The sequence below is a fragment of the Balaenoptera borealis genome, assembly GCF_965194805.1.
Source record: "Balaenoptera borealis genome assembly, chromosome: 1".
NCBI classification, from domain to species: Eukaryota; Metazoa; Chordata; class Mammalia; order Artiodactyla; family Balaenopteridae; genus Balaenoptera; species Balaenoptera borealis.
This window is the reverse complement of record NC_138860.1, coordinates 176,384,992-176,402,897: the sequence shown is the minus strand read 5'-3', so window position 1 is coordinate 176,402,897 and position 17,906 is coordinate 176,384,992. Positions and strand designations below refer to the sequence as shown.

Below are 17,906 nucleotides of genomic sequence, written 5' to 3'. Positions count from 1 at the left end.
TAGTTACACATTCAGGTGGTTCACAGCTATGGCAAAAATCACAAAGGTGGTACACTACTGACTGATGTTTAGGATACTCTGGTATAGGGTAAAAAGCATATGAGGGAGAATAATGGGGGGAAAAGGTTGGGAAGGGGGTCAGATCATGGGGGGCCTGAACACCATGGTGAGGAGTGTGGCTTTTATTCTGTCAATCACAGCAAGGCGTTGACTCCAGAATAGGCAATGATCATGCTCAGAGCTGCGCTTGGCAGGGCTTGCTGTGGCCTCTGAGTGCAGGGGGAGGGGGAGACTGGAGGCTGGGATAGCACTGGGGAGGCTGTTGAAAGACTCAAGGTGAATAGGTAGAGGGCCCTGGACCAGGGTCAAGGTGGTCCAACTGAAAGAGAGGAAGGGCTGGGTTCAAGAGCTCCCATCAGGTTGTGTCATAGTGTGCTATGCGGCTGACCTGTTGAGTACAAACTTCTTTTCAAGAGGCAACAAATTTCAGCCTCTAATCCTCCTCTCCAGTGTGATTTACTAAGAAAATTCAATAGTCTCTGACTGGGCTTTACTGAGGAAAGGTAACAACAGAAGAGGCTAGCCCACCGCAGTCTCTGGGACCTCGTTAGGGGGAATTGGAAGTGCAGTCAGAGATGATGGAGAACATAGACTCCCGTCTCCTCATTCTGTGTTTCCCTGCTGGAAAAGTCTGCTGTCGGCTTGACCGCTTGTGGTGATTCATTCTATTCCATACGATGAACATCTGATTTTCTAAGACCTTCAGCTTCATTTCACTGAACATAAGCCGTTCAAGGATCTTGTCCTGGAGGGCAAAGCAGGTGTGCAGCCTCTCCACCTCTTTTGTGTTCAGGCAGTTGCTCTTGGGTTTGGCTTTGCAAGTCTTTGTCTTCTCTTCCTAAACTCCCCATTACCACGAAAAGAGGACAAGTTGGTTAATAGTGATAATCCTTTCCCATGCCAGCTGAGTTACAATCATCTTAATCAATTTCACGACCAGCATCTAAGGAGAGCCTCTTTGCCACATCCTGTGGGTGAGAGAATGGGGCCCAGTGAGAGAAGGTCCCTTTCTCAGCCTCACCCAGCCTGCATGAAAGCCCCCAAACTCCCAGGATCCAGAGCTGCCTTTGGTTCACAGGAATAAGTGAAATGGCCCACTAATCTGCACCCACCGAGGACTTAAAACCCTTAACCCAGATGTATGTGTCTCCAGAGCTTGTGCTTTTCTCAACATGCCTCTTTGAGAGTTTAGTCAGGCCTCATAAAATCTCCAAGTCTCAGTGGTCTCATGAAATGCTCTTATCTCTGTCATCTTTATCTGCTCCCTCCCCCACCACTGCATGCAGTTGGTAAGGACACAATTTTTTTTTTTAGGATTCAGCTACAAATTCCTAGCCTTTAAAACCATTTAAGAATTAAATATTTCAGACATGCAAAAAAAGTAAATATTACAACAAATACCCATGATCCCTAAAATATCACAACGGTAACTGAAGTCCTCTGTGTATTCTGCTCCTAGATTGTTCCCCTTCCTCCCTGAACCTTATCTCAACTGCAATACTGAATGTGGTATTTATTTTTTCCTTGCATTTCTTTATACCACTTTATACCAGTTCTCAGTGGGAGGCGATTTTGCCCTCCCCTGGGGACATTTGGCAATGTCTGGAGAAATTTTTGGTTGCCACAAGAGGGGTGAGGAGTGCTATTGGCATCTTGTGGGTAGAGGCTAGAGATGCTGCCAAAAATCTAGCATTGCACAGGACAGTCTCTCATCACAAAGACTTATCCAGCCCCAAATGTCAATCGTGCAGAGGCTGAGAAATCCTGCCTTAATGTACTTTCACTATACATAGGCATCCATAAACAAGGCAGGATATTGTTTTGCATGTTTTTTAACTTTACATAAAAGACGTCATAATCTAGGTACATTTCTGCTGTCTTCATTATTCAGTTTTAGAGATTGATCTATGTTATACATGTTTTTAAATTTATCCATTTTAATTTTTCCCACTTTAAAGCAGTTGTTACTGTTGTCAAAGCATGTTGTCATCAAACATGAAGTAGAAGAGTCTGGGATGGGCCCTATTCTTCAGCTGAGACAACTGAAACTTTGTGAAGGAAGTGCTTTGTCCTCTATCACCCAAGAGGGAACTGCAGAGCAAGGTCTTAGACCAGAGTCGGATTCCTTAGTCTTGCCGCATTGTCCTGACACCTTCCCTGTCTTCCCACCCCCCAATCTAGCTGTGACTATCCCATCACCCTCAGCTGAAGCTAAGGTCCCTCTTGCTCACCTGCTGGGGCTCTGGGGGCGTGAGCTTGAGTTCATACTTGACCAGCCAGTTGCTAAGCAACAGCAGAAGGAATAGGAACCCAAGCAAGGCTGGCTTATAGCTGATCAGCCAAGCCATCAACACTCCTATGGTGCCTGAGGAAGCAAGTGTCCCGTGGAGATTCCTAAAAAGAGACATTAGCTCCCCCAGCATTATGGCTTGGAAGCACCCAGGCCCCAAGGCCCTGCCTGTCTCCTATCTAGGACAGTTGCCCTCCATGACAGGAGTCATGGCTGCCCCCTCCTCTGAGTCATAACCGGGCCCCACCCCCAGCTGCCGCATAACAATAATATTAACTACTCCTAGATCTTCAGCAGCCACTATGTGCCAGACTTTGACAGGCAGTTCACAAGCATCATCTCATGACATCCTCACAACAGCCAAGTGATGTAGGCTTTCATGATACCTCAGTCATTCAACAGTACTTCTGGGCCTAGTCGCGGGGGATAAAATGGCCAGCAGTACAGAGCCTCAACCCTTGTAGAGAGGGAGACAGCAAAGAAAAATTATCCAAAACTTGGAAATAAGGCAAAAAGATTTCTGCAAGCTCGTTCACAGTCATATTAGGATATTGTCTAACTGGCCCACTTGTTTGTCACCTGATGCTTTAGGGGAAGGAAATTTTATTGAGTTTAATATTTAATACTGATTAGGGTCCTGACTCTGTAAAGTCAGATGGAAAAGTTGCTCCACCAATTTCACTTGGGTATATCCCCAAAATTGAAAGCAGTGTCTTGAAGAGATATTTGTACACCCACGTTCATAGCAGTATTATTCACAATAGCCAAAAGGTGGAAGCAACCCCAAAATCCATCAACAGATAAATGGATAAGCAAAATGTTGTATATACATACAGTGGGATTAGCCTTAAAAAGGAAGGACATTCTGACACGTTACAACATGGATGAACTTTGACGACATTATGCCAAGTGAAATAAGCAAAAAGCAAAAGCTATTTGATTCACTTATATAAGCTATCTAGTGTGGCCAGATTTGTAGAGACAGAAAGTAGAATGGTGGTTGGCAGGGGCTTGGAGCAGAGGCGAATGATGAGTTGTCGTCTAGTGGGTATAGAGTTTTACAAGATGAAAAGAGTTCTTGAGATTGTTTGCAGAACCATGTGAACGGACTTAACACTAGTGAACTGTACACTTAAAAATGGTTAAGATGGTAAATTTTATGCTATATGTATTTTACTACAATTTAAAAAATTAATTTAAAATGAATTAAATTAAAATTTTTTAATGAATTAGTTATTTCTGGGAAAAAAATGGATAAGTTGCAAATGATTTTTGTTTGCAAATAGATGCAAATGAATTCTGTCTGACAGAAAAGAAAACCTCAAAGTTTACGGTTTTATGGCCTTGTAGGACATTATTTTTTGTCTTATTCAACTTTGCAGTCTTATTCCAGCATTCTGTGTTCCACTGACCAGTGACTATATTATCAGTTTCTCATAGTTTCCTTTGAACCATCTTTATCATCCTGCTGTTCTCTCAAGAACGAGTTAAAGGACTTCCTTGGTGGTGCAGTAGTTAAGAATCCACCTGCCAATGCAGGGGACACGGGTTTGAGCCCTGGTCTGGGAAGATCCCACATGTCGTGGAGCAACTAAACCCGTGCGCCACAACTACTGAGCCTGCTCTCTAGAGCTCACAAGCCACAACTACTGAGCCCACGTGCCACAACTGCTGAAGCCCGGGTGCCTAGAGCCCGTGCTCCGCAACAAGAGAGGCCACCGCAATGAAGAGTAGCCCTTGCGCTGCAACTAGAGAAAGCCCGTGTGCAGCAACAACACTCAACACAGCCAAAAATAAATAAATTAATTTTTTTTTAAAGTTTAAAAAAACAAAGAATGAATTAAATAAATCTTTGACATGTGCTCACTATTTTGTATGGGAGTTCTTTATGTTCAAATGTAAATTTTAATGATTATGTTATTCTAATATATTCAATTAGTTGCCACTTGTTGGGCCTTAGGAACCTGAGATAAATACTTTTATAAAAAATAAATTTATTTATCTATTTATTTATTTATTTTTGGCTGCCTTGGGTCTTCGTCGCTGCATGAGGTCTTTCTTTTTAGTGGTAGCGAGCGGAGGAGGCTACTCTTCGTTGCGGTGCACAGGCCTCTCCTTAAGGTGGCTTCTCTTGTTGCAGAGCACAGGCTCTAGGCGTGCAGGCTTCAGTAGTTGTGGCACATGGGCTCAGTAGTTGTGGCTCGCGAGTTCTAGAGCACAAGCTCGGTAGTTGTGGCACACGGGCTTAGTTGCTCTGCGGCATGTGGGATCTTTCCACACCAGGGCTTGAACCCATGTCCCCTGCATTGGCAGGCGGATTCTTAACCACTGCACCACCAGGGAAGCCCAACACTTTAAAGTTAAATCTTTGTACACATACTTAAACTTTTCACTAGAATGTTTTCCTGAAAGTGGAATTGCTGGGTCAAAGGGTATGCATAGGGCTTCCCTGGTGGCGCAGTGGTTGAGAGTCTGCCTGCTAGTGCAGGGAACGCGGGTTCGAGCCCTGGTCTGGGAAGATCCCACATGCCGCGGAGGAACTAGGCCCGTGAGCCACAATTACTGAGCCTGCGAGTCTGGAGCCTGTGCTCCGCAACAGGAGAGGCCGCAGTAGTGAAAGGCCCGCGCACCCCGCGCACCGCGATGAGGAGTGGCCCCCGCTTGCCGCAACTAGAGAAAGCCCTCACACAGAAACAAAGACCCAATACAGCCATAAATAAATGAATAAATAAATAAATAACAAAAGTGATTGTTTAAAAAAAAAAATTCAGTCTCTATTTAAAAAAAAATAAGGATATGCATATTTTTTAAATCTAATTTTAAATTTTATCAAACTACTAAGCATGCAAGCCAGTCAGCTAGAACTACAGGGTTTAAAACAAACAAGTTTCCATCTCTTATCTCATCCCTTCCTACCCTCACATTCTACAACTCAAACAACCAATTTCAACTCTTTCAGCTATTTCTCCTGGTATTTATCTTGATATATCTGAGTAGTATGCTTATACTGTTATTTCTGAATTTCTCAGTTTTGAAATTATATACTATCTTTTCATGATGGAATCTGGGTATTTAGCTCCGATGAAGAACCGCTTCCATTCCCACTTTGTCCCCTCTTCTGTAAATCCCTCTCACGCCTCTCCTCCACAAACTTTCTCTTTCCTCCATTCTCCCCATATAATTCTAACCCTTTGGTTAAAACAATATTCATTGCTTATGTTATTATAGACATGTCAGTGTAGTTCACAGCTGAACTGTGTGCTGTATTATGATTACACTTTCTTTCTGGCATAGCTTTTAGTTTTCCTGAACTTAATTGTCTCTTTTTTTCTGTTAGCTTAGTTAAAAAAAAAAAAAAATCAACTTCTTTGATGTAAAATCGACATAAAATAAAATACACCTATTTTACGTGTGTAGTTCAATGAGTATTGGCTAATGTATACACGCCCCAGTCAAGATAGAAAACATTTCCATCACCCCCAGCAAGTCCTTTCCAGCTCTTTTGAAGTCAACCCCCACCCTCATCCCAGGCAACCACTGATTGGATTCTATCACTAGAAATTGGTTTTACCAGTTCTTGAACTTCACGTATAAATGGAAGTATTTTTTGAGAATTATACTTTGAAGACACAAACTTGTAAAAAAGCGATTACAGCTCTGTGTCCTAGAGGAAATAAGCTTGAAGAACACAAGGCCTGTTCCAGTGTTGGGTCAGTGAAGGATTCCTGGAGGTATTAAAAGAATGAACCGCCACCACCATCAGCGACATTAGAAAGAATTAACCTGGAGTGGAAAGCTGTCATGTATGTGGGGATGGGAGCATAGGAGTGGGAGGAGGTGCGAGTGAGGAAGTGCAAATGGGGAGGGGGTCCAGACAGAAGGCAGAGCATGAACAAAGCCCCGGAGGCGATGGCAATCCCGTTTGGACTCACATCTGGATTTCCTAACTTTTGTCCATTTTATTACCTCGAAACTCATTTGCTCTCCAAGATTTCCCCAGTCGAAGCAGGACAATTATGAATAGTAAATACGATGATCTACCAGTTACATATCAGTGTTTTCCCCTGTAAACTCTTTGAGAGCAAGAACTTCATAATTAAACCCTTGTCACGTAGTAAGCATTAATAAATATTGGTTGAACTGACGAATGAGTAGGTGAATGAATGAATGAGTGAATGAATGAATGCGTGAATGAACGAATGAATTTATGAATACACGCAAGTCCCTGGAGGAAATGGTTGCTCTCGGAGGTACAGTCTGGCCCAGAAGTCCTAGAATGGGGACCGTGCTGGGACCGACCCCGAAGGCTAAGGAGACGCTCTAGGAAAGCTTCGTGCAATTTGCCATGGCGCCGCTCTAGCCTCGAGGACGCCGCTCTATGGCAGCGGGGAGGGCGGGGCCGTGGGCGTCTCCGGCTTTATTGTTCGGGCGCGGCGGGAGCGCGCGGAGCGCGCTTAGCGCGTGCACACGCGGCGGCGGTTGGCAGCGCGCGGACTGTGTGAAGTGAAGCGAGGCGACTCCGGACTCACGGACCGACAGACCGAGCGGCCCTTACGGCCGTCCGCAGCCAGGCGGCCCGAGATGTTGTCTGGGAAGAAGGCAGCAGCCGCGGCGGCGGCGGCGGCGGCGGCGGCGGCGGCCGGGTCGGAGGCCGGTGCCGGGGCAGCGGGCGGCTCGGAGAACGGCTCTGAGGTGGCCGCGCCGCCCGCGGGCCTGTCCGGCCCTGCCGAAGCCGGGCCGGGGGCGGCCGGGGAGCGCACTCCCCGCAAGAAGGAGCCCCCGCGGGCCTCGCCCCCCGGGGGCCTGACTGAGCCGCCGGGGTCCGCCGGGCCTCAAGCTGGGCCTACCGTCGTGCCTGGGTCTGCGACCCCCATGGAAACGGGAATCGCAGAGACTCCGGAGGGGCGACGGACCAGTCGGCGCAAGCGAGCGAAGGTGAGGCCCGACCCCCGCCCTCGAACTGCAAATCCCGGTGCCAAGCTTCCCCGAGGTTGTCCAGCCCGCATTACCCCCCACCCCCGCGAGCCCCGGTCTTGGACCTTGAGCCCCCTGCCCCCCCGACCTCCCCAGTCACCGACCTCCACCCACCTCCCCACTAGCTGGCTGGGTGAGGTGGGAGAAGGGAAGGTCTTTGCCTGTGGTGAATGCGTCTTCATGCCGTGACCGGGCCGTCCTGGGAAAGGGGGATCTCGGGGAGGGGTATTTTACTCATTTACATCTCGTACACCTTTTCATTTTCTTGACTGGGAAAAATGGCTCCCTGACGTGGAGTTATGGTTGGCCTTGCTGGAGACATATATCATTTGTTTGTCCACAGATGTGTCTGGAAGCTGCTCAGCAATATTTATGTGTTTCGGCCGGGAGCACGTTGAAGCTGTAGGGTGATGCTAAAGAAATTGCCTTAGCCTTGAAGACCGAAAAAAAGGAACTTTTTTTTTTTTTGGAGCCCTTTGCTGTGTGCTAGAGAGTTTTACTCTTTGTCCTTTTATCTTGTCAACGATCTTTTGATGTAGAGTTTTACAAATGAGGAAGCTGATTAAGAGGGTTAATATCAATTAGTCAAGGTGTAAATATACGGCAAGAAAAGGCTTTGTCACAGGACAGTATATACAGACTCACATCTCTGGGTGCCAGATGCTGTGTTCAGAGCATCACCAACTTTTTATTTTTGCTAAACACCAACTGGCAGGTTTTGCTAGCCCCATTTCAGGAATGAGTAAGCTGAGGCACACAGTTTAAGCAACTTGCCCAGAGTCGCAAAGCTAAGTAAGTGGTGGAACTGGAATGTAAGCCCTACACTTACAATGTGATAAGGTGTCATCAGCCTCTGAAACAAAGGACCACATGTGACACCAACAGTGAGCAGGGCACTGGGGCAGTACTAGGGCACAGACTTTAGACTTGGCCCTTTTCTGGAGATTTCATTGTACAGTTGAAAAAGCTGGAAGTATATGTACATATAATTTTAAGTAACTAAATATTTTAAATTATGTAATTTATGCATATTACAAGTTTTCTATCTCTATATAATTTAAGTGGATATACCAAGTCAGTGTGTATGAGGAGCTTCTTGAGTGTTGCCCAGATTGAGAGCCCTCAGATTGAATTGCCCAGTTTTGAGAGATCTCTCTCCAAGAGTACTCTGCTCCAAGTATAAAGCAGGGAAATCTGTGGCGGGCGGGGGGGTTAACCAACGCATAGGTTGGCAACTCCCAACTCTCTGAAATGAAATAGAGGGCAGAAGCCCAGTTGGGTTTTGATTTGACTATTTCAATAGAAAATTTGGCCAGAAACCAGATGGTCAGTTTTTTGTTTTTTTTTTTAAGAGAACGAGGCGTCTGTTATTTATTTATGCATGCATACCTGCCTGCTGGGTCTCTTAGTTGCTGCACACGGGCTCCTTAGTTGTGGCTCGCCAGCTGCTTAGTTGCAGCACACAGGCTCCTTAGTTGTGGCATGCAAACTCTTAGTTGCGGCATGCATGTGGGATCTAATTCCCTGAGCAGGGATCCAACCCAGGTCCCCTGCATTGGGAGCACGGAGTCTTAACCACTGTGCCACCAGGGAAGTCCCTCATATATTTTTTTTAAAAACAGGTTTATTGAGATAATTCACATACCATAAAATTTACCATTTTTGAGTATGTAATTCAGTGATTATTAGCATATTCACAAAGTTGTACAACCAGCACAATATCCTACAGTCAATTGTAGGATATTTTCATCACCCCCAAAAGACACCTATACCATTAGCAGGCACTCTCCATTCGTCCTTGGCTCCAGCCCCTGGCATTCACTAATCTTTCTGTCACTGTGGATTTGCCTTTTTTGGACATTTTATGTAAATGGAACCATATACTATGTGGCCTTTTGTGTCTGGCTTTAGCATGTTGTCAGGGTTCATCCATGTTGTAGTACTTCCATTCAGTACTTGATAGCTCACTGGCCAACTAATATCCCAGTGTACAAATATACCACATTTTGTTTATCCATTCATCATTTTATAGACATCTCCACTTTTTGGCTATTGTGAATAATGCTGCTGTGAACATTTGTGTACAGTTTTTTGTGTGAACATGTTTTTGGTTCTCTTAGGTATGATACCTAGGAGTGGAATTGCTGGGTGGTATGGTATCTCTGTTTAACTTATAGAGGAGCTGCCAAACAGTTTTCCATAGCAGCCACATCATTTTACATTCCCACCAGCAATATTTGAGAGTTCTGATTTCTCCAATCTTATTGACACTTGATAATGTCTTTTTATTATAGCCATCCTAGTGGGTGTGAAGTGGTATCTCATTGTGGTTTTAATATGTAGGCTAAAGATGTTGAATTGAGTATCTTCTCTTGTCCTTATTGGCCATTTGTATATCTTTTTTGGTGAAATGTCTATTCATATCCTTGGCTTATCTTTAAATTGTGTTGTCTTTTTATTGTTGAGTAGTTAGAGTTCTATATATACGGTGATTACAAAAGTTTTAAATTTTGATTTCCAGTTTATTTTTTCTTTTGTCCCTTTTGCTTCTAGTGTTCCATCTAAGAAACCATTACCTAATCCAGTGTCATAAAGATGTACTCCTATGTTTTCTTCTAGGAGTTTTATAGTTTTAGCTCTTGCATTTAGGTCTATGATCATTTTGGAGTTAATTTTTGTACGTGGCATTCTTTTGCATGTGTGTATCCGCTTGTCCCAACACAATTTGTTGAAGACTATTCTCTCCCCTTTGAATGATTGACACCCTTGTTGATTGACCATAAATGTAAGGGTTTATTTTTCCACTCTCAATTCTATCCCATTGATCTATATTTCTGTTCTTATGCCAGTACCACACTGTCCTGATTACTGTAGCTTGGCAATATGTTTTGAAATTGGGAAGTGTGAGTTCTCCAGCTTTTTTCTTTTTCAAGATTGTTTTGGCTATTCTGTATCTCTTGCATTTCCATATAAATTTTAGGATCAGTTTATCAGTTTTTGCAAAAAGGCAGCTGAAATTCTGATTGGGATTGTGTTGAATCTCGATTAATTTGGGGCTTGCTATAAGATTTCTTTGTAATTCTCCTGTGTTTAATTTTCCTTTGTGATTAGCTCTGAAACTCTCAAAAGAAAAATGGGTTATGTGTTTATTTGGTGAGCAACTAGGAAGTAAAGAACTGGGGAAGCTGACCTACGTATTCATAGCTAGTCTTGGGAACCAGAGGAAACAGACCTCAAGGGATAGAGTATCCATAAAGGAGTAAAATGGAAGCTGAGTCCGCTGTAGATAGACCTTGCTTCAAGGCCTTGCCTCAAGAGTTTATGCAGGGGATATATCTATATTTTATAGCCTGGGAGCTTATTCATTTTGGGGGGGGGGGGACACTTTTTTTTTTTTTTTTGGCCACACTGTGCAGCATATGGTATCTTAGTTCCCCGACCAGGGATTGAACCCATGCCCCCTGCAGTGGAAGCAATAAGTCTTAACCACTGGACTGCCAGGGAAGTCCCTGGGGGGGACCCTCTTTTAAAAACAATTTATATATGCATAAACATGTATATAATTATATAAATAAGTAAATATATATAATTATGTAATCAAAATTAGGTTCAGGGTATTGGAAGGAGTCCATGCAATTGAGGGTCCCTGAGGCTTAAGTTTCATTAGTTTCAGAATAAATTCACCTCTGAATGTCTATGCTAACATTATGGCAAACTATTTAAGGTTTGAAATTGTTAAATTGGGCTGAGACTTTGGGAACACCACACAGCTTAAGGAATGGCAGTCTTGAGCTGGGCCTTGAAAAAGGACAGAATTTTTTAAAGTGTTCTGGAAAAGGATGGACTTCTGGCGTTAACTCATCCTCCTGTGATTCCATTTCCTCAGAAAAATAAATCCTACCTTGTAACATTATTAGGTTTAGATATAATGTAAATAAAATGCTTATTGCAGTGTCTGGCATAAGTAAGTAGGTACCCAGTGATTAAGTACTACTAGGGAAGAAAAGAAAGTGAAAAATGCTTGGAATATAATAGAAAGTGGTTTGAGAAGCAACAGGGAGTCCAGAGTGGACAACTGAATGTTGGGAACAATGGGCAAATGAATTTAATTGGAAATGAGGTTCTTCTAGGAGCAAGATAAGTTGGAGGGATCAGTAGTGTTGTAGAGTTGTATCTAGGTTGTAGAGAGCCAAATCCTAGATATGTGCTGTCCTGGATGGTAGCCACTAGCCACCTATGGCTATTGAGCACTTACCATGTGGCTAGTAGATTGAGGGAACTGAATTTTTAATTTTAATTTAATCCTAAATAGCCACATGGTAAGTGCTCAATAGCCACGGGTGGCTAGTGCTACCTTATTGGAAGCACAGATAGAGAACATTTCCATTATCACAGAAAATTCTGTCAGATAGCATTGCACTAGATTATGAAGTATAAGTGCTATGAGAATTTAGAGAAGGGAAAGATATATTTGTAAGTTTGGAAGACTTAGGGAGTAATTTGCAGAGGAGGTGGGCCTTGAATTTTAGGCATTGGATTTACAGAAAAGGTGGGAGTAGCTTTTAGGGAGTTTAGGGATGATTTTGACTAGTGTGTTAGAAAATGATTAGAGGTAAATTTGACTAGTTAGAGCTAGAGAGTTTATATGCTGGTTTGACAGTTTTGGCATTCATTTGGAAAATGAATGTATTTGGAAATACGTACAGTGTATTTGGAAAATTAATCTGGCAGTTGTGCCCTAGGTGAATTACAAGGAAGAACTGTTAAAAGACTGGAGCTTTAAGGTGGTTGGGAAGTGAATGAATCACTGTAGCAAGGGTGTGGAAGAGATAGGAGAGACTAGAGATATAAATTTGAGAGTCACGGGTGTACAGGTGAGAACAAGTACCCTACTGACTCATCTGCCTGTTGGGACACCTTTTTGTACTTGGTTATAAGTAGTTGTAGCACCTCTGAAGTCTCAGAGGATTTTAGTTAGGGATAAAAGATTCCCACTCCTTTATGTTCATAGCATCCATTCTTTTTCTCAGGGGAATAACTTTTATTTTTTATAGTTTGTATGATTCTTTCAGATGGTTTTTAAACTTTTTCATAAGTGGAGAAATCCATTTTTACAAAATATAATTTTATGCATAATCCCAAAATAAAATACTACTTGCCTGTTTTATATCAAGTTTAAATTTATAACATTTATTTTAGTTGTCAGTCTTTGAGACAATGAGGCTATTTTGGTAGAGCCAAATTTGAGAGTGGAGGTTAAGCATAATAGTTGCAGCCTCAATAATTTCTGTATTTTGTTTATGAAGTATTGTACTGATTGACAAGTAGTGGTAGTGCAGAAGGTTGTTTCCTTGTTTTTAGCTTGTCTTTCCATCTCAGGACACTCTCTCAGTTGAACAGAGATGGCAGAAGAAATTTTATTCTTCAGTCTACCCAAAATTGAGTTACCTAAGTAGTACAACTTCATGTGTTGGTGATCTCTAAAGGGTTATGGTTTGGTTTAACACATACGAGTACTCATGTTAAAAATACATTTTAAAATTAATAAATGAAATCCCAAAAAAATCCAAGGGTTCTGTGGAACACAGTTCTTTTTCTGTTGTTGTTAAATACTACTTTAGATATTCTTACTCCTATCTCTAGGTATTTTGCTGATCTCCTTTTTTTCTTGAAAGCTAAGAGCTCTAGACCAGCCTCTTCCAAGTGTATTCCTTGTTAGTAGTTATTACATCAAAACATTGGATTAAAAAATATTAAAAAAGATTGTTTTTGCTGTGAAACTTCTCAGTACTTTTAACATGTATTATGACGCTCCTAGAGGGGGCCTATAAAGAATGCAGTGCTTCCCTAACTTTAATCTTGAATTCATTTTTCCTTCAAAGGGCATGGTGTCTTAGGCAAAAGCTGAACTACTTCAGTAGAGAGGATCGCATATTATTGTTTGTGTTTGTCTCAGAATTTGCACATTGCCCAGTTCCACAGTAGGCACTTGTTAAGTGATTATTGATTGAATGGGTAGGATTGATGGGCAGGGGATTAAAGGGCTGAATCTTTGGGACAGGGAGAGATCAAGCACTGTTGAGGGGTAAAAGGTGAAAGGAAGCTGCATACTGTAAACATGTATTACATTTTCTAACCCAGCTCCCTCTTTGAAACTTTTTTCCCTCCTTGCTGCTTTACCCATTATCCTGAGGTCTGTTCCTAACAGTTTAATCTCAGTCAAGTAGGATAAAGTTTGTTATCTGCATTTTTGGGAGATTTTATTGTAAAGTCTCTGAGATGTTTACCTGATCAGGTTTTTTTGTTTGCAACTAGAGTTTCAGCTTATTAAGGGCAGAGATACTCATTCATAATCATTTTCTCCATTGTGCCATGTTCTCAGTTCAGTATTTGATAGATAAATACAGTTATTCATGTGTTAAATAAAATTCTTAGAGCACAGGTCAAAGCTATTCAATTTATCCATAATTATTTCCATTTTCTAACCCAATCCCTGTTTTCAGTAAAACTCTTAACTCCCCTAGCTACCTACTCCCCCACCACCCAAATCCTGTGGTCATGTCATTAAAAAAAAAAAGAAGACAGATAATAGCAGCCAGCCATCTGGAGCGATTTCAAAGATATTTCGAAAGTTAAAATAGATTACATTCACTGTAATCCACAGGACGATGCATTTCAGAAATCTAATATATTATATTTGGAAGCCATGTTGTCTTTGCCCTGTCTCCACCTCCAATAAATACTTTTTATTTTATTCATTTTATCTTTTCATTGAATCCAGAATAGAGAGCTGTTGTTTCTGGGGCTTCCTTGTTAGGGTGGGGGTCAAAATGATGATTTGACAGTGTTCCAAGGTTGATGACTATTTGTAATACACATTTTAACAAAGAGGTCCATAATAATCTTCCCTATCCTAAGTTGCTTTACCCCCCAATAAAACATTCATTAAGACTGCTTCCTCTTTCTACTTATTACCTGGTTTTCCCCTTTGTAACCTGTGTGAATTAGTAGTAAGGCTTGTAGTCTCCATTTCCACATGACTTATTCCTTAATTTGTTGTAATAAGGATTCTTTGCTCTCGTCATTCAACTCTCTTAGGTCACCAGTGTTTTGTTCTTGTTTTTGTTTTAAGCAAATGTACGTTTTTATTGTTTCAGTTTGACTATTGCCATTTGCAACTTTTATTCCCTGCCCACCCTCCCGACTCCTCAATTTGGTTTCTAGAATTCTTTTGCTATTTACCTGTGGAATAGTAGTTAGAAGTACAGATTGGCATTAGACAGACTTGTTATTCTAGCTAACTGTATTTTTGTCTGACTGAGGGCTAGTTTAGTCTTTTGTTGAAACTTCCAGTATGTGAACGTGATATATATATATACATATAGATGTACACACAAACACACAATTTTTATTTGTAGAGAGCCTCAGAGTCATTGATTTGAATTTCAATACTATGATGTAAAAGTTACAGTTTGGGCTAAATCTGAACTGACACAAGATTATTTCATGAGAGATTTTGTTTTTAATGGTTACCTATTATGAGCTAGCTTGTTCCTTGTTATTCGCTTATTTTCCTTAAAAATTGAAGTTAGAAAACAATTCATATTTACTGATGGTTCCAGACTGAGCTTCTGACTTTAGATGTCCATTGTATTTAGCTTTCCCTGGTATAATCTCCATATAGGTAGAGTACAGAGAGATGGATGAAAGTTTGGCCAACCTCTCAGAAGACGAGTATTATTCAGAAGAAGAGAGAAATGCTAAAGCAGAGAAGGAAAAGAAGCTTCCCCCACCACCCCCTCAAGCCCCACCTGAGGAAGAAAATGAAAGTGAGCCTGAGGAACCATCTGGTGAGTTGTAGTAACTAACCACAGTTTTGTTTTATCTTAGAAATAAGAATAAATGAATTTATTCCTATTCTGCAATGTTCTTTATGTCTTTGGTTTATACTCTTATATTGGCCATGCGTATTTTTGTGTGTGCACATGTACATGTATACACACATAAATATACATGCATATATACATAGTGGTACTGACATTCTTTTTGTGTGTGTCTGTACATATAGGAGGAAAGTAAAGAATGAGGGTAGAAGGATAATGGCTGTGTAAGGCAGCTGGAAAGTTGGAGAAAATGCACAGAAAGCCAAACCCGAAGAACCAAACCTTTCAGTGATAACTCTGATTCAGAATTTAGAGATAGAATGATTCAGAAATTATTCTGGCTAAATTATGCCATTTACTTCATGGTTAGATACTTTCAGATAAAACCTTCGTGGTGTGGATCAGTTTTGAAAAGGGTCTTTTCCTGGTGAACAAAGATAAAAATACATTCTGAAGTCAAAAAGAAAAGACTTAAGTGCCTGTTATTGTTTAGTTATTGAGCCCTCCAGTCAAAAGAATGGTATAAGAAAAGGCTATGAAGAGATTCTAAGGTCACACAATCTTACCTATGACATTGAAAGATTATTGGAGCCTATAGTACTGTTTTCAGAGGTTCAAACATCTTAAAAGAATTCTCACTAACATCCCCTCAGTGAGTCCTACTGAGGATACCCAGACCAATTAGGAATACCCTTTTGTTTTGGAGAGACCAAACAAAAGTAGAATCTTAATTAATATTTCATATCTTCTGCCATTAATGGCTACTCTTTAACTCTTCTTCGAAGAGTTTGAATTTTTACTAAGTTCTTCTCCTTAAAATACTTTCTGTATTTCCAGTAGCTCCAGGCCCATTCACCTCACCAATTCTTTTAGAGAGCATTACAAATCAGGTGTTAATTTAAACTTAGATTTAGAACTTATCAAACAGATTCTGGCTAAAACTCAAAAATAAAAATTTATAATTTACAGTAATTGTAATAAAATATAATAAAAGAATACAGTTTGAGAGCATTTAGAAAAAGATAGATTCTGGGTTTAAATCTTCTCAGGAATCAGATTTCCTAAGAATGGTTTTCCTAAAATTTTCTTAAAATAACTTATCGGACAGTTACTTACTGGGAGTGGTATATTACCTTTGGGAGTAATGTCCCTGAGGCAAACGTACCTCAACAACACCTCCTCTCTTTTTGTTGATTTTTTTTCCTCCTTTTCCTAGTCTTTTACATTTAGCTCTCTCCCCTTCTTTCTGTCCTTACTCCCAACTCTTCCCTTGACTCTCTACTCCTTTCTTCTATATTCTACTTTGATTCTTGCCTTTCTTTTTTTCTACCTTTGCTGTAGATTTGCTAATGAGATACATGGGGATAATCCTTTTGATAGCTGTTATATAGCTCCAGAGGCTGCTGATCTCTTAGTTTAAGGACTCTATTATTCAGTAGATGATCTGATATCTCAGATACTGCCTCACCCTCTTTTTTGTGTAGTTGTCAGTGTCTCCAGTAAGAAACTGATTTACCATAAGGTATCAAGTTGATATACACTTTGTCCTCTGAAAATTTTAAACCAAGTCTTGGTGTTTTCTTTTTTGTGAAAGAGGCTTTTTATTTTGTTTTCCTTCTTCCATAAATGTCAGATATTGTTCCTACAAAGAGTAAATATCTTTTTTAAAATTATTATTTACTTATTTATTTATTTGGTTGTGCTGGGTCTTAGTTGTGGCAGGCAGGCTCCTTAGTTGCAGCTCGCAGGGTCCTTAGTTGTGGCATGCATGTGGGATCTAGTTCCCTGACCAGGAATCAAACCCGGGCCTCCTGCATTGGGAGCATGGAGTCTTATCCACTGCGCCACCAGGGAAGTCCCCAAAAGTAAATATCTTAGCAAAGGGATTTAGGATCTGGGGAACTGTCTTTATGCCATTATGTTCTAATTAATTTTAATCCAGTGGTTTAGTTTAAGTTTTAAACTATTTAATATTCTGGAGAAAATTAAAGTTTTGTTTCTTAAGTTTAGGATATCTTCAGTGCTCAGAGGTGTGCTGATAACAGCCAAAACTTACCAATTATTTGTGATTATGAAAATAAAGTTATTTTTCCTCTAAAACAACTCAAAAACATTTTTTTAAACATTTGTAGGGTGAATTAGGGAATACTTACCCTGGAAAAGTAGTGGTAGCTTACTGGCCTGCAGAATTTAGAAATAGTTTGGGTCCTCATGGTGAATAAATATTATCAGGGAAGTTCAAGTATGTAGAAACTGTCCAGGGTTTCCAAAATCTCTTGTCTTATCCGAACTAGTTTTTTCACTTAAGTTTTCATTCAAAAATTGAATGGAAGCCTTTTGCCATATGCGTATCTTAAAATCTTGAGAGAAGATGTGGGTCTGGTTCTTTACCAAATCTTTTCAGTTATTTTAGGTGATAACTAGACATTAACTTACTCTCTTAAAATATATAAGGTTTGAATACATTTCATTCTTACCGGCTTTTAAACATGTTTAGAAAATTTTGCTTTGCTTTCCACAGTGTTAATCTTAAGAAGAATAAAATATTTTGTTAATTATGAAAGCACGAGGTATTCTGAAGTCAGTGGGTAAAATGATTTGACTGGAGAAGATTCCTCTAGGAGAGTTCTAAGAGGAGGCCAGAAACGAAGGTTGGAGCCTTGGTTACCAGGCTAAGGAATTTGAACTTGATGTCCTTT

At 40.9% G+C, this 17,906-nt stretch overlaps 2 protein-coding genes across 5 annotated transcripts in view; one reads left to right on the top strand and one right to left on the bottom strand.

Moving 5' to 3' along the window:
- Positions 1 to 600: 600 nt before the first annotated feature.
- TEX46 (testis expressed 46) lies at positions 601 to 4,159 on the bottom strand. The gene is made up of 2 exons (XM_082372904.1): positions 2,292 to 4,159; positions 601 to 805 (listed from the first exon to the last, which is right to left on the bottom strand). Exons 1-2 carry the CDS (start codon positions 2,481 to 2,483, stop codon positions 608 to 610), a joined length of 390 nt encoding a protein of 129 aa, XP_082229030.1. The 5' UTR covers positions 2,484 to 4,159; the 3' UTR covers positions 601 to 607.
- A 2,609-nt stretch (positions 4,160 to 6,768) lies between these two features.
- Positions 6,769 to 17,906, top strand: part of KDM1A (lysine demethylase 1A) — a 63,193-nt gene continuing 52,055 nt past the window's right edge. For 2 of the 4 annotated variants that reach the window (XR_014238569.1, XM_082372693.1), the window contains exons 1-2: positions 6,769 to 7,285; positions 15,009 to 15,174. Coding sequence is in view for 3 of the 4 variants with exons in the window: in XM_082372693.1 (XP_082228819.1) it covers positions 6,932 to 7,285; positions 15,009 to 15,174 (520 nt within the window). In the remaining variant the exon portion in view is untranslated. The remainder of the gene's footprint in view (positions 7,286 to 15,008; positions 15,175 to 17,906) is intronic. The other 2 variants (XM_082372691.1, XM_082372692.1) reach the window with 2 other exon arrangements.

Coding starts and splice junctions, on each gene's coding strand:
- TEX46 (XM_082372904.1), bottom strand. CDS start 2,483: ATGCTGGGGGAGCTAATGTCTCTTTTTAGGAATCTCCACGGGACACTT. Junction 806..2,291: donor CGCCCCCAGAGCCCCAGCAG/GTGAGCAAGAGG, acceptor TTTGCCCTCCAG/GACAAGATCCTTGAACGGCT.